General features: G+C 41.5%; 1 protein-coding gene across 3 annotated transcripts in view; it reads left to right on the top strand.

Moving 5' to 3' along the window:
* Positions 1 to 23,383, top strand: part of COP1 (COP1 E3 ubiquitin ligase) — a 123,034-nt gene that overhangs the window by 41,404 nt on the left and 58,247 nt on the right. For all 3 annotated transcript variants that reach the window (XM_038143848.1, XM_038143849.1, XM_038143850.1), the window contains 3 exons: positions 11,093 to 11,236; positions 19,073 to 19,181; positions 20,884 to 20,965. In XM_038143848.1, the coding sequence (XP_037999776.1) occupies positions 11,093 to 11,236; positions 19,073 to 19,181; positions 20,884 to 20,965 (335 nt within the window). The remainder of the gene's footprint in view (positions 1 to 11,092; positions 11,237 to 19,072; positions 19,182 to 20,883; positions 20,966 to 23,383) is intronic.

The raw sequence follows: 23,383 nt of genomic DNA, 5'->3' as shown, positions 1-23,383 counted from the left end.
AGCTTAAATGAAAAAAATCCATTATGAGTGAGTTTTCATGCATTCCTTGAACTGTTTAATTTTTCTGTTGCCCTTTTTACTTTGGGCTACAATTATTTGTCCATATAAATCCTCAGATCCAGACTTTTAATAAGATACTTTTTAGTTCTGAATCTACCACAGCAAACCTTTTTTTTTTTTTTTTTTTCTAATGCTTGGGCTGCCTAGGATTAGATGAGCCATTTTATTAAGTTTGTGACCAGAAATGCTTCTTTATCTTGCAGGTAAAGATAAATGAATGAAATGGAAGTGTGTTTATCCTTTACAGGATTATGTTTGAGTGTAGTAGATGCTGCTCCTTAAGAAATGAGGAAGGCTGGATTTTACTTGCAGCCTGTTAAATAAACCATTTTTTAAATGGACTCTTATTTACAAGTGGCAGCTCAAAACTGGACAAATCTGTCTTATTTGAACTGTTCCCAAAAGTAGAAGGGAGCAAGAAATGTTTGGATAAGGAGACTTAAATTGCAGAATTACCGAGGAAACTTGAAGTATAATTCCCTGTACCTACTTAAGTTTGTGCTTCTCCCGTGTTTCTCTTACCTTCCTTCATCTGGACTTCTGGCCTGTAGATGAGACATTGTCTGGGGCTGAAATGGGATTTTTGTTTAATTAGAGCAGAGTGAAGTACAGAGCCTTTCCCTTACTTTCCCATCTTTCTCTGGAGTGCTGAACTGCTGTATTTCCTAGTACATGATTGTGGCCTGGGTCCCCTGAGCAGAAGCTAAGTGTGACTTGTACCCAGCAAAGGGTTATGCAGGGGTCAATGCTGATCTCTGAATTCAGAGTTCAGGGACACTCTGCCCTGGAACACAGCCCTCCAAGTCCCAGGATGGGCTGCTGGTACCAAGGACTGACAGCAGAAAAGAGCTTATTTGCTCTTATCTCCAGTCTTGACCTGAAAAGTAAACCTTCTGGTGACCACGGCGATGCTGCAGAGAGAGGTTTTTTCTTTCATCAACATGAGAGCTAAAACTTAACTTGAAATTGGGAGGTTAATGAATGGAAGTGGCATGGCTGCCAGTGGGACCTAATTTTTTTCCTGCTAATTTCAGACAATTTGGCAGTAGGAAGATCTTTTTCTCATTAAGCTCTCTTAGTACTTGAAACCTGTCATCATCTGCAGACAATTAGATGAGAATTTTTAGTTGAAATTCAACTTTATGAATTTTCATACATGATCTGTTAAAAGTATTGAGCAATCTTTTGATTAATTTGGGAACCGGCTTTTAAACAAAATGTTTTAAATAGCGATTGTTGTTCAGGTTTTTTCTTTCAATATCTTGAAGGATCTATATGCAGTTTACACGAGGAGTTGCCATGTAGCAGTCACTGCCTGCAGCATGGGGTTAATCCAGTTTTGGAGTAGGCTTCCCAAAGGGCTGGTGCAAGCTCCATCCTCAGATTGATTCAAGAACAGGCTGAAGAAAGCCCAGAGCTGCCCCTGCTCTGACCAGGATATTGGACTAGAGACCTCTGAGTCTTGGGGACTGTAGTTATGATAAAGGTACATGATCATAGCATTAGAAATTTTACATTTTGCCCTCATTTTCTACTGAGCATCTTCTCTGGCTTTAGGTTTTGAGAAGGAATTTAAGGAGGAACTCTCTATGTGGCTTTAACATATGTAGTGCAAAGGATATTTCACTTCCTACAAACCTTATGATTGCTGCTTACAATTTCAACAGGATTGTATTTATTAGATTTAAGATTGCTTTTCTTTTGAAGAGAAGTTTCATGAAAGTGCAGGAACTCACAATGGATGCTGTAGTGTCAGAAATGTATTTTGAGAAATCAATATTCAGGTAGGAGGATGGTACTGATGCCTTTTTCAACCTAGAAATGAAAGAACACGTGCTTTCAATGTAATATAGAAGGTAATATAAAAGTGGATCTTTATTTGAGGCCCCCGGGGACAGTCATGGAGAGTATCCACAAAAGCCTGTCCACGTGGGGTGAATACAGTTTCTTTAAGTTTAGCAATTTAGCATAATTGACAAAAAAGCAGTTAGGAGGACAAGTGGTGATGCAGTTCCCCTCCAGGTCAAGCCTCTTCTCTGGACCACCCCCCCTTGGTACTAGCTGTGCTTTTTGAAAATGTCTCTTGAAGAGTTCTTCTCAACCTTGGTAGCCAGGAAAGAACCAAGATAGTACAGGGGCTCTGGAATTTGTTTTGCCTTTCTGCCATGGAAAGGGCATGGATAATTACTGGGAGAAGTAGCCACTAATACAATAGTCTCCAGAGCTACAAATAGATGTCTGAAGAATACAGAGAAAAAAGCATCTAGAAAAAAAAGCAAAAACCAAAATGGCATCATTAATGTGTGGAAATTGCCTTGCATCACTGCATCCACCCCTCTTGATTGCTCAGGATGAAAATCTTTTCAGTGAGCTGGAGGTAGCTGCCCTTCTGTTTCTCGTGATGTTAATGTGGTTAATGGGTGTCATCAGGCAGCAGTGGTATGTCTTGGCCTCAGGAACTGGACAGGCAAGCCACAAAAACTGTGGCTCCAGCATCTTGCACACACAGTTCGCGTGCTGACAGCGTTTGTGAAAGTCAAAGATGGATTTCATTTAATCCCCCCCAATTTTATAGCTTCCATTTGGTGTTGAGTGTTGATACAGTGAATTCTTGTTGCTGTGCAAAGACACAAACCTCTTATTAATGAACATGGATTTCTGTATCTTATTACAGTACTCTTTTAATTTTCTAGCCATATTTGTTGTAAATGCCTGAATTTTTTGAAGAGCTAATGATCTGAAAAGCATTAGCATGCCTTTGGATTTTTTTTGTTTGTTCCTGGCCAGCTAGAGATGTTAGCCTGTTAAATGGTGGGTAGTTGAGCAATATAATAAGATAGGGTGTTAAAGCATCAAAGATGTATGGTGTGGGCTTAAACGATTCTGAGAATAAACCTTACAAGCAGCTCAGCCTGGAGAAGAGGCTTGAGCTCATGATTATTAATATATCATCGTTTGCATTAATAAATACAGTTTCTGAGGCATGTTTGGGATTTATGTGCTGCATAGCTGTTTCACAGAATAAGGTAATAAATAACACAGAATAAGCTATGAAGTGATGTTTGTTTTCAGAGGATTATGTACAAGGGTGTGTATACATTTGTGCAAGTGAAGTCAGAACAACTTCTCTGTGAGACTGTGGAATTAAGGCTATACATAAACCATTCTTTAGAAAAAGTAAAGAATGATAGCATTCAAAATACTGATGAAATAAAATTCAAAGTGCCATCAAAACAAATCTCATTAAACAGTTTTGTCAGCTGGATGAGAAATGCTTCAAATGATGCTTTTACCTTGTTCTGTCATTACCAGGCAGCAGGAGCATTGCAGTTAATTGCTCAAGCCCATCCTCTGGCTGCTTGGGAGAGGCTCATCTGTGGTGCATGGATTTGATATTTAGGAAGGCTGGTGCCCTGACTCATGGTGCCTGTTGGATTGAGCTGAGTTGTCTAAAGAGGTTACTGTCTCCAGCTGGCCTTCCTGCAGGTTGTCTGGCAGAAGAACTGGTGTCAGTGTCAGGAAAATGCAGAGGTTTGAGTTACTGGAATGCCAGGCTTGGGGTGGTGATTTGTCCTGTGAAATGGGACCTCTGGCAGTGTGGTCAGCTGGAGACAAACATCCTTAGCTGCTGCTGCCAAATCATGGAGGAAGCATGGACTGGAGCCTATGGACAGAGTGCACTGTTTAAAGTCCCAGTATTGATGGAGATCTCTCTCTCAGATCTATTTGTTCCCCTGCCTCATGAGCTGTGTCAACTGTTGCTGTGCTCAGTTTTAAAGAAACAAAATCCTTGTTGGTGTGGTAACAAAAGGGTGGCTTGGAAACAAGCTTTTGAATGGCTTTATGTCTAGAAGGCACTTCAGTACTTGCCACAACTGAGTTCCTTCCTACGTAATAGTGTAATCCTGATAAGGTGGTGCTGTTGTTCAGACTACCTTACAGGCTGTTGTGGAGCAGGGTTCCCATTCTAAAACCTCAGCTTGGGTAGAGGCTGCTATGTTCTGTTCCAGCTGAACCTGAAGAACTTCTTTCCTGTGCAGTGATGGTGCACTGGCACACGTTGCCCAGAGAGGGTGTGGAGTCTCTCTCACTGAAATATTCCAGAACTATCTGGATGCAAGCCTGTGCTAAGTGCTGTGGGATGATCCTGCTGGAGAAGGGAGGTGGCACCAGATGACTGACCCACTGTGGTGGATTCCAGCCTTATCCATTCAGTGATTCTCTACTGGAAACACTTCCCAAACTTGAAGACAGATGACAATGTTTGGATAGTTGTAACCTCTTCCACCTTAATATTTGAAAATGTTGACTCTGTGCCATGGCTGCTGTTCATACCCCACTGTGTATCAGCCCAGCTGGATAAAATGGTACCTCCTGGGTTTCAGATACAGATATAGGTTACCCAAAATACTGCAGCAGGCAGACTGGTCATTTGGCTTGAATTCTAAATAGTGTCATAAGGAACACTCTGCGTTTAACTGTTGGCATTTTTAGTTAAATTCTTCCTGCTCCAGGAAATTATTTAAAATGGTGTTTGTGGAAAAACAGAATCTAATCCTCATTAAGTTGCGGGGTAGTCGTTTGCAGCAGCTTTGGCTCATTGTACTTCTGTGGATCTGGCACAGAAACCCTGGGATTGTCGTCATCTTCTCTTCAACATGCAGAAGAGCATCGCCCAGCAGTAAAGTGGCTTTTTATCAATACACTTTTTATTTGGTGGCTTGCAGAATTCAGCAGTTCCCTATAGGTTTTCTCATCATTAGTGCTAATTAAGCCAAGTTCCCCTGAATGCATGTATGGAAAAAAACCTTATGCAGCAGAAGAGGCTGTCTCTAGCTGTAATCTTATAGCCAAGACTGGGACTCTGCTATGGCTTTCTGGGATATTTTGGGTTGTATTTAGAGGAGATTAGGTTCATGGTAACTTCTTTGCAAAGTAGAGAGGAGCATGGTTCTGAAAACTGAGCTATTGCAAGGAGTCCAATTAATCTCACAGCATAGTATATGCTCTCATTGGGTTTGAAAAAAGAACGACTCTGTTTTATCTAGAGATGACAAAGCATAAAAGTCACTCTGTTGGGTTTGATTTCTGAGCTGTGAGATGGATCTAAGCCCGCCAAATATCCTCAGTTTAGGTTTAATACTCTCCTTTAAACAAGCTCTTTATGGAACAGGAGTATTATGAAGTGGTCTCTGTTAGAACTGATGGCATTTCATTACACTTAAAAGGATTTTTATAAGCAAGAAGTGAGCCTGGAACTAGGTCTAATGACATTACTTTGTTAATGTGGTACCTTTTTATGCCTTTCTTCAAACAGAGCAGAACAGCCCTCCAGGCTACTGTGCCTGTAAGAGAGATCCTGAAAGTATGACTGCAGCATGGCTGGTGCAGTGATGTCTTTCCAAGGGAGCCCAGAGCTGAGGACTGTCCTTCCCTGTGCAGTGCAGGCTTTGTTGGGCTAATGCCACAGCCTTCCCAGCCTGTCTCCCAGATGGTGGGGGGAAAGTTAATTAATAGACTGAGCTGACTTTCTAGTCGCTGTTTTTTATGCTTCAGATAGAGGTTTGATTAGGGGTAACATTCTCATTGGATGTTTGGAGCCTGGAGGAGGAGAGGAGATGGGAAGGGTACCCTGGGTGGGTTCAATGGAGCCACTGGAGCTGGGATATTCTAAACAACTCCAAAGAATGGCATCAGCCTGAAATAGCTTAGGGTCCTCTGTCCCACAGTGTTTATTAGATATCCATTAGATTGAATCTGATCTACTGAGAGTAGCTAAGATGACTTCACCTTGATCAGAGGACAAATCTGGCAAATTTCGGGTGATCTGGGAGTCACATCTAACCTAAGGTAATGTGATTCTTAGGGATAAAAGTGTTTGCTCTCTGATAGAATGACTTCGAGTGATAATCTCATTTATACATTTAACTTACCTAGCCAAATAACAGTTTACAGAGAATTGAGGTCTAAGTGGTCCTTTCTGAGTAGAGATAGCAACAACCTGTCTGGGATCATGACATGCTTGCTCAGTTTATATTTTAGAAAACATTTGGCAGCCTGGGAGTTTGAATCAAGAAATATGTTCTGCAGGGGTGGTCTGTCCTTGTCCCTGTGGCACAGATTAAGGACTCAGAAATAAAAGCAGTGACCTTACTTAGGTGGTGGTGCTCTGGAGTAAGGAGTAACTAATGGAACTGCTGCTTTATTATAGAGAAAAACCTCAGTGGTTTATTTCATCCACATACAGCTTTAGTAAAACAGGCTTTTGATACTGAAATTTCATATACTTTGTTTCAGTAGCTTTTGTTTTTATGTGGGACAAAATGTAGGCTTTGAGCTGATAGAACACAAAATCTGAGTGCTTTACTGCAGCTTCCTATGCCTGAATATAGCTTTGTTTTTAAAAAATCACATTAGTATGCTAGTGCATATTTAGTGACACTAATTACCTTACTTAAGTACTTAAAATATCCGTCTGTTGTAAGCAGTCTCTCAGGTGTGTGATATTAATACCAATTTCTGTATTGGCCCCAGCTGCTTAACAGTCTACGCTGGTGCCCACAGTGTTGGGTTGTAACCTAAATTTCTAATCTTTGGCTTTGATGCCTCAAAATGAGCATTGGAAAGAGATAGCCAGGCTTGGGATTGTTAGGAGTGACAGGATACCCCTTGGAGGCCATGCAGTGGAAGCACAGAGTAAGAAAGACTTTAGGGAAATATAACTGAAGGACAAAAACTGCTGCTGGCATCTCTCATTCTTCTCACCGGTTAAGTCCCAACAATATATTCACATTGTCATTAAATATGGGACTCCACAGCAAGATAGGAGTTGATGTTAGAGATCCAGAAATAGCAACAGCACTAGGCTAGGGAGAAACAGAATTGAAAGGCTTTGGTATATCCAGAGAGGACAGTATGTCTGTATGTGTGTCTGTCTATATTTATCTATATAGATATATACAGTTCCATGAGAGGGACTGAATCATCTGCTTTGTAGAAATGGCAGCTCCTACAGTCACAGATCTTGGTAACAAGTCAGGGCTGAGGCATTTTTGATTACAGTAGCAATTGTAGACTGTGCATGGGAAGGGGAGAGGAGCAGTCGGCTGAAGACCTTTAGCTGTAAGTGGTGGTGCAGCTAACGGCAAATGCACTTGGATGCCTTCTCCCTGCCTTCTGTTTTCAAACAGTGGGCACAGCACATACCTGTTAATAACTGGTATGAACCAGCTGTACATGGATTACTGTTGTCAGGAGTTACTACCTGAAAAGTGTGTGTGCTTCTTAAAAAGTGTAACTGGGAGGGAGGAAACCCTCGTCTGTCCCAAATCAAATCTTCCGGCGAGTACCTCCTAGCTGTAGTATGACTTGTTGAACACCAGTTTTGCTGTTGCCTTGTTCATAACCCTTATGCGGAGGCAGCTGCTCCATTCCTTTAATCAGTTGAGTTGCCCATCTGTATGCATTCCCTAACTCTGTCACATCCTCCGGGGATGTGGAGAACAACTGCACACACCAGCAGGATGCAAATGTACGAAGGCTTTACACAATGGCAGAGCTGCTAAATACTCCTTCTTTACTCTTTCCCTGCTGCTCTAGCCTCAGCACCAAAGCAGGCTTCCAGGCATGTTTCAGAAGCAATTTATTTCATAATTCTATTTGTTAGCTGTGAGTGTTCTCCAAGGTCACAGGCTTTACCATTAAAATAAAGCAACTGATTTATAATCTCACAGATTGGGAATTAAGATAAGCAGTGGAGAAACCAGAACCCTTGAGGATGTGCTTACTTTCTAGCAGCTCTTAGTGATATTTCCATAAGATGTTGGTTGTCAACTTCTTAGGAGAAAGAAGGCAGTGATTTGGGAATGAGAAATATCTCTCTTCTATTTTCCCTAGAACAAAACCGTCAGATCCTTTCAATTTGATTTCTGTAAGTAATTCTGTGGCATGTTTATAAAGCTCTTTCAAATATCCAGCAGTTCATATGTCCCCAAAAGATTCCTTATAGAAATTTGATTAGTCTTGGTTGGTCAGAAATGGGGAGTTTAAAAATAGGCTGAACAAAAAGGAGCAATTGATAACTGTTTTTAACAGGTACATCTTTGAGGAGCAAGGACCACTGCTGGTCCAGAAGGTAATTTCACTGGAGGTTTTAATTATTTCCTATTTTTCTATGCATGTTGTTATTGCACTAATGAAGAATTCACTTAGACTGTGGAAATGTATCACCTGCCAAGCAGAATGTTGTCTTTCTGAGCTGGCTTTGTTGAGTCTTTTGACAAGACAAAGCAAAACTTAAATTCTCTGGTGAATTTTCACATAGATAAGCTTGTGTATAAGCAGGCACTTGCATTGACACAAATGCAAGGAGTACCCACGAGCCAGTTAAATGCAAATAAAGCTTGCACAATACTAAGTGTATTTAAAAGATTTGCAAGAAAAAAGCATAAAAATAATGGTTGCTGTGCAGGTAGGCTGTTTGTCCTAATGCTGATTAGTCCAGGTGTAAGCAGAGCTTTGCAAATACTAGGAACAGTTTTACATGGTATATAATCCCCTCGATTAGGTAGTTAGATTGTTCCTATTTTTATTTGTAAATCACTGGTTAAAAGCTGACTGGCAGAAGGTGAGAACACTGACTGTTCCAGGACTGAGCACAGGTGATGGGAGGCCAAGGTGCAGGTGTGTGTTGATTTGTAGTGGTTTATTTCTGCATCCTTTTTTTTTTCCCTGCAGTGTCTTTGATGCTGTTTGAAGGTCACAGGTCTGACAATTCCATTACTTTAGGCTTTTTATTTTTTAAATGATGTGTTAACTTTTGTGGGCATCTTTAAATACTAATTTGTTTTGTCTACATCATGTCTCTGTAAAAAAAAGAAATTTGAATTAATACTAGAGAAGCAAACCCAACCCAGATGAGAGAGGTTCTATTCTGCTCTAATAACTTGGATTTTTACCAGACATTGTAATGCATTATTTTTCTTTCTTCAGCAGAAGGCTGAGGGTTTAAATTGAATCCAGGCAGATGAATCACTGCCATCACTTTAGTTGTGCTTTACCTGAATCCACAGGGCAGAGAACAGGAGAGGAGACAGCAGTTCAATTAAGATTGTGGTACAAGTAAATCCATTGTATTGTTATAGAGGCTTTGATTATAAAGTTCTTCCACAGAATCGGGCGAGCTGACAAAACAAGACAGAGCTGAATGGTGTTTTCATCCTGTGTGTATAAAAAGTGATGTAGATTAGTGTAGATCTCAGGAGTGGGGAGAGCAGCCTGGATGATTAGGTGACTTCTTTCCCTCTCCCCCTTTATTTAAATAGATGCCTGCATGCTTGCTTAATTCCCCAGCCATAAGCATGTTCCTCCCTGCATTTTGGAGGCTCGTGATTTTGCAGGCTGCACCTGACTAGCTTCCCTAGCAGTCACTCGTGAGTGGGGCCATCTCCTGCCGCTCCAGGGAGAAGTCTGGGTGCCTGAGTTAAATGGCCAAGTTTCAAGCTGCTTCATTGAATTATTTTATGGCAACAGATTGCATATCAACAGTCTTTTCTCTCCATAGTTTAAAAATAACTTGATGATATCTCCTTTACAAGGACTTGAAAATTCTGTTGCTGTTTAAATTTATCTTCCCTTGGAAACATTGCATTGCCTTCAACTTCTCAGCTCCGTTGAGGAATGGAAAGCTCTTGCTGTTACAGCAATGGGGGCAGGCTGAAGAGCCCTTTCTCTTCTTGTAATTGGTTTAATGCTTTCTAATTGTAGAAAGGTACCTTAAATACCCCTGCTCTCAGGAGTTTGAATGTGGAATTAGTGTAAACTCAGTTTTTCCTGCTGCCATTAAGAAATTCCTCCCTTCTTCATAAACACTCTGGATGCTTAAGGGGGAAAAAAAAACAAGTGATAGAGACAGCAAGGATGGAAATGAATTAATGAGTGGAAGAACTCCAGAAGAGACCTCTCTAAACAGTAGACTGCTTAGTCAGAAGACTTAGGGACAGCTGGTTACTGATCATAGAAACCTTGTGACTGAGGGCAAATGCTGCCCCCACCCTTTCTGGGGAGGTGTCTCATTGAGGCTGATGCCCTCAAAGGGGACAGGTGTATGTGAACCTGCCCTGCCCTGCCAGCAGTGCCATGGGCTGCAGGAAGGCAGAAACTCCTGGGAAGTAGGATTATTTCTCCAGCTGCTGGATGTCTAGCAGATTTCTCTCATGCCCTGCTGTGAAGGTAGAAATGACATTAGCTGTTTGTAACCTGCTGCCTGCCTTTCTCTTAGATGTATTTCACGTACAACCTCAGGCTTTTCTCATTTGCAGCTTAACTTTGTTATAAGTTGACTGCTTTTACTTCCAGCTTCATTGATATTTATTACAAACTTGCCCTGCGGATCAAGAAAGAAGGTACCTCTGTTTGCACAAGCAACCCTAAATGGAAGTCATAGCTGTTTTTACAGTACTGATGATCTGATTTCAACCCCCTGTGGTTACCCAGGGAATTTAGAAGGATGTTTTTTGTTGTTGGTTTCTTTTTTGTTGGTTTTTTTTGTTGTTTTTCCCACAAATACTGCTTTGCTCTGTATTAGCACTTTAAAAGTTCCTGAAGCTGTTGTACGCAGGGGGAATCAATGGGCAGCCATGCCATGGAATGTTAAGCATGTTTCCAGGACAAGCTGTTGGCTTTGACCTTTGGGTACCATGCAGTGTAGATGGCGTGGCTGAACTGAAAAACCTCCAGAGCACGTGAACGAATATCCTGGCTGTGGGAAGGTGATTGTGCTGCCACAGAAATGCAGATGTGTATGTTGTTTATGTTGTTCAGGGGTGGATTAGAGAACAATGCTTAGAGCAAGAACTCCACGCTGTTGGGGTGTGTGCCAGATCTGACCAGGGTGTTCTGAAGGAGGTATTTGAAAACTGCAGATTGTGATTTTCAACTCTGCCATACCAGGATGTTTAGGAGGCAAAATATCCTCCTGATAAGTATACGGGGTATTTTTATAGAGTTCTCAACCTATGTTTTTGTTTCTCAGTATTGAGTTCGACCGAGACTGTGACTACTTTGCCATCGCTGGAGTGACAAAGAAGATTAAAGTCTATGAGTATGGTACAGTCATTCAGGATGCAGTGGATATTCACTACCCTGAGAATGAAATGACCTGTAATTCCAAAATCAGGTAGGCATTGATTTGTGTTTGAACTCAGAGTGCCTTTTCCACTTGATTGTTTATATGTAGCAATTGTTCTGCTTTCTTTATGGGAATTGGAGAGGAAAGGGGGAATGCAGGTGCTGATGGAGATTGGGTGGCACAGGCACTGTTGCTTGTGTATACTGGGTTCATCCAAGGCTGGATGAACAAAGCCCACATATCTGGAGGAGAAAAGGCAATAGGGAAGTAAACTGCTATTGTGTTCCTTGCAAATGCTGTTGGATACCTTCTCAAAGTGGTGGATACCTGCTCCAGGTAAAGTCAAAGCTTGTCCCAGGTAACCTCTGTACCCAGCTCTTCATAACAGTTACTGATTCTTCATGCTCTCTTCTCTTCATTGATGAGATCCTTTCTGTTCTTCTGAGAGGTTGCTAGCTCTCAGGAAATGTTCCTCACTGGCACCTTCTACCTAGGAATTTTTGTCTGCCTGAAGTACTGTTCTGCTGGCTCATAATATAAAGCTCCTGAGAAAGGACCTTTCTTGATTTTTTTGCTTCTGTGCTATCATTACTGTGAACCCATTTTTTTATCCTTTTAGATGTATTAAACCAATGAAATATAGGCCACCGTGTTAGAACTTCAACTGAAAGAATCCAGCTAAATAACTTTAAAATTCTAATTCAAAAGATCTCTTAAAGCTCAAAAGTAAATAATACAGGCAATCAAACCCATTCAGTATTATAATACAAGTCTCCAGCATCTCTGTTGAAATAATTTGGTTTTATTTGTTACTCTACATTTTAAAAGCAGTAAAGCACCCACGAAAGTGCAAGTAATAAATTTATGTAACAGTCCAGCTTCCATGAAAACAAAATGTTGTGCAACAAAATTAGTAATGTTTGTGAGCCTATTTTAGAGCGTAAAAGTCACGCTTTGTTTTGTAGCTGACACATTTCTAAAGATAGTTCAGTCATTCCTGTGTTGCTTGTTCTCATTATTCCCAGGAATTACATAACACTATTTCATGAAGGGAAAGATGTAAATGTAGCTGACCCTGGGACTAGATTTCACAATGGGTAAAAGCAGCCTGAGAGTGGTTTGTATTGATATGCTGTACTGATTATGGAGCTTGTGTTTGGCTGGGCTGGTGAAATGTTCTGCATTTTTACCTGAGTCATAGCTGAGTTTGCACCATTCAGCTTCATTTTTGTGGAGAGATGAGCAGAATAATAGGAGAACCATCTCGCAGTCTATTAATACCTTTTGCCTTAATTAGAAAGGGAAAAGCAAGGTGTATTAAGTATTTCTTGGACAACTTGAAACAAATTCCAGACTTGTGGTTTCAGTTTTGACAGGGGAGCTACCCTGACGCTCCTGCCAGCCATTAGGAGAGTTGTTAATTCTCCCTTCTCCAACAGCTGCCGGTGAGGAGAGTCACATTAGTGCCTTCAGTGGTGTTATTCATGTTGGCTTTGTGCTCCAGCCAAGAGGCTGCTTGCTTTCAAGATTTTTCTCATTCTCAAATTTCATGCATGTATCTATTTTATGTACGTATGACAATGCTAAATGCACTGTCCTCCAGCCCTCTTCCTCAGCAGAGGAGGATCGGGTCCTCTCTCATTTTCTTGCCCTACTTTCTCTCATTCCTTTGAAGAAATAAATGGTGGGGTTTTTTCCCCTCCATCACCCTCCTCCAATTATATCAGGCTTCCTTTGGCAGGTAGGTGCTTTTGGCTTTGACAAATAAAGTTGGTCTGTCAGTCAGACACATCCTTGCTGTATCCATTAGCTGTGCTGCCAGTCACCGGTGCCGGGGCTCGCTGCTGCAGCGTCGAGCAGCATAATTGCTTGCTTTTCTGAAGTGGCATAGCTTGAGGGAGAAGTTAGAGATGAAGGCTGCAATTTCATTACGGAATATTGCAGTGTGCTAAAAATGTGCCCATATTGTAATAAAAAAATCTAAATAAGTGGGGCCTGCTCTTTGTAAAAAGCCTCAGTTTAAAGCCATTGATCTTAATTTGGGTGAGAGTGCAGCTTCTCTGGGAGACTTTACTCCACCTGTGAGTGCCCCTTCTGATATCGAAGACAAACATATTTCTGCTCTAGCAAATGGGTGGTATTTCTCTTCCCGGCAGAGATGCAGGGGTCTGTGTGCAGATGGGATTTGGTGACATGTCTGTCCTGGTTAAATTGATCCGGGTTAACCTTGTTCAGAGCAATGATGCCGGAACATAAATCATTAGTGATGATGTTGGTGACTCAGCTTTCAGAGGAGCAGAGGCTCTGATGGGCTTTTATAAAAGCAGACAGGTGACAGCATTTGTGAGGACTTGTGTCTGGCCAAGAGCAAGTCTGGCCCAGAGCAGCTGCGGGAAGGGAAGCCCGTGCCTGGGCCGGGGCTGGCGCCAGCCCAGCCCTGCTCTGCCGTGTGCCAGCTGGGTGCCTGCTGAAAGCTTGAGCTTCGTGCCAGCAGTAATTGATTGTAGGCTTTCCTGGAGCAGAGCCCTGGTACCAGCTGTAGCTGAGTCTCTTCCTCTTTTCCAACCCCCTTTTTTACACCCACCTGCTTCTTAAATACATTCTTTTTTCATCATCTGCTAAGCCTTCTTATCCCTATTTTTAAGAACGGGGAGGAAGTCGGTGTGTTTGGTTTCTGGTAAATGTGCATCGCATCCCCTGGGAACAACAGTGGCATAAGCTTCCAGGAAAAACACAAGATGACACATAAATCCTCATAAAAATCCCATTTACAGATTCATAGCTTCAGTACAAGAAACAAATCCTGGCATTGTGTAGTAGCTATAAACAGCACCCTGTGAGCTAATTATGACTTGCTGTGTCCCTAGCTATGGCAGGCACTAATCTGCAGCTCCCCCCGTGTAGGAGATGGGAAAGGACGAAGAGGAATGGCTAGCAGCAAGCCACAGCTCTGCTCTGATTTATTCAAGAGGCGGATTTGTTGTTTTGCCATAGGTCACAGGGGGGAGAAAAATAAGGAGATCTAGCATTCAGGTAAAAAATTGGCTTTAGACCTCGTTAATCTACAGCAGGTGATGTGTGAGTGTGGTTAGGTAAACATGCTTTTGAAATCAGTGTTTAGTATTCTGCATGCTCGCCACCGTGCGTTTGCAGCATCTGTACTTCAGTGATAGATGTTACCACAAACCTCCAAAATCAGCTGCATCTGTTTAGTCAATTGCAGTAAAAGCAAAGCATCAGTATTCTTTCTGTTTTAGGAGGCTGGTAATATTTTACAGTTTTCATTTTTTGGTATCAATAAATCAAATGTGTGATTGCTATATCCTAATAGTGCTTCATGGGTGTATTGCTGTCAGCTTTGAAAATGGCACCCACTTCTTGCTATTAAGTTTAAATTAAGCAAAAACTTGTCATGTGGTCTTTTTCATTGTAGACTCTCTGCAATTTGGAATGGTATGAACTGGTTGTGCTGGTTGCCTGTATTTCCAATGCAGAGGATGTTTGACACTAAACAGGTTATAAGGAAATATGCCTTCAACTTGCATTAATCCAAGTTTTTAGAATCACTGATTCACTTTGCAAGAAGATGAAGTTTTTCTCCAGAAGTATTTGTCTTTAACCATACTAGAGGTTTTCTTTGAATTGATTAGGAAAAAAGGGGTTTGTTTTAAAACATTCATCACAGTAAGGTAATTCCATATGTCTCTGAAGTATTTGTTTCGTGTTGTTATTCATGTGGATGTCCTTTGCAGTAGTAGATCATGCTCTTAAAAACATTTTAGTCCCAAAACTACCAGTCATCAGTTGGCTTATGGTGACAGACTGGGTCTGAAGCACTTGGTGCTCAGAAGCAGATCAGACCACGGGAGTGTGGCTTATTAAAAGCTTTAACTTTATTTAGCTCTCACTGCCAGAGGAGTGGTTGACACTGGGTAGCTTGAGCCTGGATTTGAGACATATCAGCCATAAAAATACTGTCTCATGAAAGAAAGATCAGCATAACTGACAACACTAACTGAGCTGGCCCACTTGTGTGTCTGAATAAAATGAAGGATGCACATTAATCTTTACAGGGTCAGGATTTCTGTGTGGCTGGATCAGATGCTGAGGTTAGGAGGGTTTTTCTGAGGTTGGTGATTAGCTTTCAACTACAGTTTCTCCAGCTTAATCCCCTAGGAAGGAAAGCTATCACAACTTCTGATAAGATAAATCTCTGGGGTGTAACTATCACTCTCTCTCTGGATTAAAGAACAAAGCAAAACCTGGAAAAAAATAATACAGCTACTGTACTTAAAATAAAAGATGGCATCACACAACGCCTTTTAGTCCAGTGAATTATACATTCTCTCAGCCTTAGATAGTTATTTTTATATCATATCTCAGAGCCTTCATACTTCATTTTCTCCTGGATGTGGCTGGAGACCATCTAAAGGTTGTCTACAAAAGGTTATTTTTATGAATTTCTAGGGGTTTGATGGTTGATCTGAGGACTATGTAAGCTGCATTTTTGGTTCATGTCACCTTTGACTTTCCTTTGCCCTACTCCAGCTTGCTCCCCCATGCCTTTTCTGAGTTTGTTACTCAATTTGTTACCCATGATAGCATCTCAAGGGAACCCAAAAAAAAAAGATGTCTTTAAAGCTTCAGCAAAATTGCCTGTGTTGGGCATGGAAGAAAGATCAGTGCTTCCCTTAAGGGGAATGTGGCAGTGAGTTCTCAGCCCTCAGCAGGTCCCAGGAAAGCCATATGGAAGAGAAACATATCCCAGATCCAGGACAGCCTTCTTCCTGGTGTGGATTGTCACAAATGCCAGAGGATACAACCAGAGGACTTTTTACAGAGTGACTTTTTAGAGGTGCAGACAGTGATAGGACAAGGGGGAATGGTTTTAAGCTGAAAGAGGAGGGATTTAGATTACATGGTTGGAAGCTGTCTGCTTAGAGGGTGGTACAACTGAAGTTGTCAGAGAAGCTGTGGCTGCCCCATCCCTGGAAGTATCCAAAGCCAGGGTGGACAGGACTTGGAGCAGTCTGGGATGGTGCAAGGAGTCTCAGCCCATGGCAGGGGAATGGAATGAGGGGATATTTAAGGTTTCTTCTACCCCAGATCATTCTGTGATTTCTATGAAATTACATCCCTTGCTAAAAAACTACCTGCAAAGGGAGCTCCCCTCTACCTGATCTAAATTGCACTCGGCAAAGGTTAATTTGGAGAATTTAAGTTAGAAAGAAGCTCAGGTATTGCAATGTTAAGGGAAAAGCTCTAGTTTCAGACTTTGTAAAGAGAGTTGGGTGGGGATGAGGGCAGAATTAAGGAAGGGAGCTGGAACAGGGTTGATTTTGTCTTACTATGATCCTTTAATCATATCACTTAAAAATGAAAGATTTATGGTGTGTGTGATTTAACGGGTGTTAATTGAACCACTTAGTGGCTGCAAATCCCTAACCATTTTTCACCTGTCAGTTCCTGTTTTCCCCGCTAAGTCTATCTATAAATGCTTTCCAAATGAATGTTAACCCCTTGTTTAACACCATCATGCTGCAGTGAGATCTTTGCTGTGCCAGAACTAATGAACATGCTTTCGGGCACAGAAACCGTGTTTTTCTCCTTCTGTACCATCAGTGAAGTATTTTAAATCTATCATATCTCAAACAGAACTGTTAAACTCTTGTCCTTTACATCTTTCTACCTACTCAGTAATTCTTAATTATCATTGTCTGGGGTGATTTCTTCTTTGATGAGATGTGGTTATGTGATTATTCTCCTCATACTTGAGGTGGAACATTCATCCTCTAACCACCCAAAGTCTCACCAGTACATCAGCCTTCCTCTAGGACCCTTTTCACTTGCTGTTGTTGTCTGATGTCCTCTCAAAGCCATCCAGATAGGAGATTGCTTCTAAGATATTGCTCTTGTTGTATTCTTTCTGCTTGTACATGATGGCTTCACTTACAGCTTATTTCCTTTCTTCCTTAAGCTCCTTGAAGCCCTGACTTGAGAGGAGATAATCTGGTTGGGAGGACAGGTTTGGACTGATAGAGGGCTCCTATGGTATCTGCCTCCCTGCCAGTGGAGGCTGCTGCCAGCCCACAGCTCAGTGTGGCACAGCTCTAGGCCTCCGAACTGCTTTTGCTTCCATCAGGGACTGCTCCACCTGGAAACATGACTCCAGATGTCAGATGTGGTTAACTCAGGGCTGCTGCAGCCTTCACCTCATGGTCCTGGTGGGCAGTGCCTGCCAACTCCATTTGGAGCTCAGGGAGTCACTTAAGCCTCTTGGAATAAGGCTTGTAGTAAATCATAGGTTGTCTAGACCTGCTTTTCTTCCCTTCTTCCTAATGGAAGTAGAACTGAAATAGCAGTGGCTCCTTGACGGTGCATTTGTGGACAGCTCTCATGCCTAAAAGAGTTAGAGATACTTAACATTTTCTCATTAATGACATATCATGGAAGAGGTGAAGCCAGGGAAATCCTTGCGTGAGCTGTATCACTGCAGCCATCATCTTAGCAGCTGGTGGTTAAAACCAGTGACTTATATTGGGTAAATAAAATTTTAAGTTTCTGAATGTAAAGTTTAAAAACCAAGGAATGCTGTTTCATTTCAGCATAGTCAGGAGCAGAATGCCAATGCTGCTTACTGTTACTTAACTAATGGAAAAATAAATGTTTTACTGCCACGAGAAAGGAAAAGGATTTTTCCTCTTCTGTGTGTAAATTATTAAGGAAAAGAGGATGCAAGTGTATAGTGGAACCAAGAATTTAGCAAGGTATAATACTCCTAAATCAGTATCCATGTATCTACATCATATTTCAATGTGTAGCAGCTCTGATCAAAGCAGTACTAAGAAGTTAGAGAATTGTGGACTTCTGGTTTATATTGTTGGTTAAAACTTGGCCTTAGGGCCACTATGATCTAGTTATCCGTGTCAGAGCTGCTCGAGGACCTGCATGAATGGGATCTGTCAGCTCAGCTTCTGCTCTGTACATCACAGTTGATACCTACTGGCGTGCTTCTTCGCCAGATGGTCCAAAAATTGGTGAACAAGTATTACAAATTTTCTTACCTCTGTCACGTTTTTTGGGAGTCAGAGTGGAGGCATGGTGCCAGAATGCTGCGAGTGTGACTTGGCAGTGTCGCTGCTCTTGTTTTCTCTGCTGATCGTTAGAGTCTGCCAGTGGAATCATCACTTAGTTTTGCACAGCCCCTCAGTTCAGCTTGAAATAAAACCTGTGTGATGCATTTTCCAGTTCTTGATCAGAAACATTTCCTAAAATATTCGTAGCAAACAAACTGCTGTTTCGTCCTGGATATGAAGGCATTTTTAGCATTTATGGAAAGCCAGAAGTAGTTTCTCAGAAGTCAAACTTTCATGTGCCCATAGGTACATATATAGAATATTAGATGTGTGCTGCAGGAGAGGTTGGTTTACTGTCCATGCATCTATGCATTTTACATATACAACTACTCTTAGGTAAGTAGTTATCTTTATGGTATAATGATAATTTGTTTATGGTAATAATAACAGCTGAGAGGTAGAGCCATCAAACCTTGAGCTCTCTGAGAATTTGTGTGATTTCAAATAGCAAAAAAAATGAGTGTTTGAAAGAATTGCATTTTTAAAAAACTCTGGACCCTAACACTTCATATCAAGGGGCAAATGTCTCTTCAGCAAATAAAGTTTTGCTGTTAGTTTGTGGAATAATGTTTGTTCTATTTCTGACGGGTTCTGTATTTTTTTCCTAGGCTGCATGTTTCAGTGGGGTGGTTTGATCAAGGTGCTGTGTTCTTTGCAAAGATACTCATTACCTAATGTATTGCAAGAATGATTTTTTGTGTTGTACATTGATTTACTGTAAGACTGACCAGGGTTTACTCTTTTTAAGCTGTATCAGCTGGAGTAGTTACCACAAGAACCTGCTAGCCAGCAGTGACTATGAAGGCACCGTCATCCTTTGGGATGGATTCACAGGACAGAGATCCAAGGTCTACCAGGTAACACACACCCAGAAAGGGACATTTCCTGTTGCATGTGCTGTGCTGGGAGAGCAGCACTGAGTCTGAGGTGCTGCTCCTGGTCCAGCAAAAGGCTTTTCTGTTGCACAGGGTGAAATGGATATTCCTCCTGTTTGGTAAATGCCTCTCATCTGCACAGCTCTATTGAGCCATAGTCCTCCAAGGGAGGCAGCTCTGTCTTCCTGTCACAGTTGTGAGGCAGTTGATGTTTTCTTGCTGCTGCTTTTGGGTCAGGGAGCAATCAGTTCCTGGAAGCTGTCTCTCCTTTCCTTAGAAGCCTCTGTCTCTGCATACCTGTTCCACTTCAGTCTTTATCAAAAGCCTTTTGTAAAACTCCGCAGCGATTGCCAGCGCAGGTGCTGGGGAAGCAGAAGTGCAAAATGCAGCCTTGGGTGGTGAGGCTGGCAGAAGGGAGCACAAGGCAGTTCCTTTCCCACACAGGACCTGTGTCAGGAGAAGTTTCTGGCACTTTGTTTCTTTGTGAAACTCAAACGTTGTGTTTCTAGCTAATGGCTTCTGAGGAGCCCGTGATCAGAACAAGGAGGTTGGAAGAGGATGTTGTTTTTGGGAAGAGGCTGCAAGTGCTGCAGGCTGTCGTGTAGGTAGCATAGTCCATTGAAACTTGTCAGTGATAATGAATGAACTGCAGACTCACTGACAGTTCAACATAAGCTTTAGTTCCTATTTAGGCCTTTCTCATTGTTTTTTAGTCGTTTTATGATGAAACAAATAATGCTTGTTTTCACTAATCCTTGGCATATCTCAGTTAAAGAGAAATTATACTGGACAGGATAAATTTAGTCTGTTTTCCCCTCAGATACATTTTGCAATTCTTTATGAGGCTGAATAATGAACCTAGAGACGACCAGCTGTTGCTTATGTTAAAACAAACTCATTTTGCTTCCTATCAGATTAGTTGAATTTTTTATTTGGATTTGCATAGAGGCATTGACATCTGCTTTGCATGTACTGAAACCCTTTAGTGACTTCATCCTTGTGAGCTTTTTTGTCTTGCAAGCCTGTGTGAAGGCTTTACACAAGGGGTTAGGCTGAATTTCAGATTTTATTCAGTGTAATGCTCTGCTTTCATGTGGGATGGATAGCATAGCAATCACAGCTCTTCTGTGTTTTGAGGAAGAGTGTGCAGTCATTATAATATTTATTTGAGTGGTAAAACAGAGGATTAGACACCAGGAGATTTACTTAATAGCTCAGCAGGAAGGTGAGGATTTCCTGGACTTTCAGAGAGGAGGTGGTTGAAATTAGCATCTTGTCAGTATTGGGAGATACTTAAAAATTGCTTGTTAATATTGAAAGATACAACTGTGGTCTAGGATAAGCAACAGCTCATGGTGGAACCACAGCGAGTCAAATAATGCTGCAAAACCAGGTTTTTAATGTGTATATCCTGAAATTTTTTTTCTTTCCCAGTAAAAATGAAATCAGTTTTCATTTTTAAAAAAGCCATTCTAGTGTGTTCTGCTTTCCTGGCATGTCTAGCATATGGATAGGATTGGTCTGATTAGGAGAAAAGATATTTCTTGGAAAACTGCTAAAGATAATGAGTTTCTCTCTCCACGTCCCTGCTGACAATTTATACCAAACATGTGTGTTTTCCTTTACTGTTTTATCATATTACAACTCCCTGCCTTTGCAATATTGTTCTTTTTTCTCTCAACAGGAGCATGAGAAAAGGTGCTGGAGTGTTGACTTTAACTTGATGGACCCTAAGCTATTGGCTTCAGGCTCTGATGATGCCAAAGGTACTATTTTATTTCAGACTCTGTGTAGAAGGCATAGGTGGTGTGTATTCCATGGGAAGAACAAAAATGTGCTTTTTCAAGTAGCTGATTGCTCAGCTGCCTTCAGTATTGTAATTGCTGTGGTAATGTGGCAAGGTATTACTGAACCGTTTGGGTCTTGGAGGAGAGGCTTTGTTTGGATTAACAATTCTTGCTTCACATTTTTTTGTGTATGTACTCTCAGCTAACATTCTCCTGAACTCCAAACAAACCAAAATGTGTTTTAACATTAGTTAAACTTGTTGAGTTAAAGCCTCGGGGCCTTTCAAAAGAACAGCATGTATTTAGATTTCAAAAACAAAGCTGTCAGTAAAACAGCAGCAGTTAAAAAATGCCTGCTGCTCTTTTACCTGTAGCTCTGCATGTTAAAGACTGTGTTTCTTGGAGCTTTAAGGAGCTGGATGGTGGATTGAGAAGGAGTGTTGGGAGCAGCTCTCAGCCTTCCACACTCCTGGGTCCATTTGAAAAAGCACTTTTGGAGAACCCTTCGGCCAAGCCCTTTACTACATGATGGTAAAAAAATGTTCCTCTTCTGAGAAGATATGGGAAGCTCCTAAAAAAGAGGGCTAGCACTGAGGGAGACTAGTATTCTTCCTTCCCAATGAATGAGAGTTTTATATGTAATGTTGACAGTATCAAATCAGAGTTATTTAACAGTTATTTAAAAGTTCCTTTCCTAAGCAGTGGGGATCACTTCTCCCAGATGGGCTGATAGAGCTCTTCAAGATTTGCTTTGAAATTATAAATTAATTTTTCATAAGTGCTAAACTTTGTAAGCTGCTTCACCCTTGCAAAAAGCTTTTAAATGCTGTTCCAAAAGAAATTAATGTTCCTCAGTTACATTTGGCAATAATGGAATCACAGCATGGTTTGGGTTAGAAGGGACCTTAAAGTTCATTTTTTTCTAGCCCCTACCATGGGCAGGGACACCTTCCATTATCCCAGGCTGCTCCAAGCCCTGTCCAGCCTGGCCTTGGACACTTCTAGGGATGGGCAGCCACAGCTTCTCTGGGCACCCTGTGCCAGGCCTCAGCACCCTCACAGGGAAGAATTCCTTCCCAACAGCCCATCTAACCCTGCCTTCTGGCTGTATGAAGCCACTCCCCTTGTCCTGTCACTACAGTTCCCAAAGCTGGTAATTCCATTTACAAAACTTCAATGATTATTTTATATTTAAAGCGAGTTCAAAATGTTTTCAGTACACTTCCCCTTCCTTTTCTGCTGGAAGACAGGTGTGTTTTCTGTGTGCTTAAATGCAGCAGGAGTGAATATTCACCTTGTAAGTTAACGGCCTCTTCATCAGTGCTCCCCACTTTTGCCATGCATATAAAAAGCTAATCTGCCAGGTGCATCTGCATTTATTAGCATGTTAACAAGGTGTCCAGTTTTGCAAAGCCCAGCTGCAAGCAGAGCTTCTGTCTTCAGTTTGACTGTTCACTTCTTCAGTAATTGTCTGTAAAAGTGTGCTGTTTACTTAGAAATTATTGTAATAAAGCCTGCAGATCCTCATAACCTGCATTTCAATTCACAAAGGTCTTTTGAAGGTGTATTGGGGTTTTGGTGGATAAAGCTGGTCTGGAACATTTTATCCTTTATTTTTACCTGACTTGCCTATGATTTGCATGTATTAAGAGCCCTTTAGAGACAAATGGAGTCTCAGCACAGATTTTAGAAGTTTTTGAGGTACACATCAATAGCAGCAAAATGTCCACATTAATGTTGTAGTGTCCATCTTCCATTTGGGTGATCGCACTGAAAGGATTAAATGTGAAGGAATGGTAACACTCATGACAAATGTCTTAATTATAACCTGCCTAACTTAAGATTTTGTCCTTCTGCTTACGTTGATGGTGGTTTGGTCGAGTTCTGGTCAGTTTTAATACACAGGAATACATGTCTGGACAGGTAGGGTGTCTGGCAGGAAAGATCTTTTATCTGCTTTTCCTGTCCTCTTTGATTTCTCTGCTCCTTCGAGGCCACACTGGGTGTGCAGGAGCTAATCTCATCGTTCTTCCTCACAAAGCACAAGTATCATGTTTCCCTGTCAAGTGGTCAGGACAAGGCAGCAAAAAAAGGGACAGCTTTGCCAGTTCCTCCTGCTTGCCTGTGTATCTGCCTGTCTCTCCTCTTTCTTTTCAAGTCAGAAGCTAATTCTGAAAGTAGGTGTGTGTTGGAGAAGGTGCTTATGAATGAAAAATGCTGTGCTTTTCAGCTCTCTCTGCCGAGGCTCAGGCACTGCAAAGGGGATGCTAACAGTGCTGTTAGGCAGAAAATGATTCTCCTATAATTAGCAGCAGCATCCTTGGGCCCAAGTTCTTGCATTGTCCATCTTGTGAGATGAAAATAATCCAGAATATGCTTATCTGTGGAAGATCTTCC

This window comes from Motacilla alba, chromosome 8 (genome assembly GCF_015832195.1).
Source record: "Motacilla alba alba isolate MOTALB_02 chromosome 8, Motacilla_alba_V1.0_pri, whole genome shotgun sequence".
In the NCBI taxonomy this organism is placed as follows: domain Eukaryota; kingdom Metazoa; phylum Chordata; class Aves; order Passeriformes; family Motacillidae; genus Motacilla; species Motacilla alba.
The sequence above is the reverse complement of the archived record's forward strand: the minus strand, read 5'-3'. Positions and strand labels throughout refer to the sequence as shown.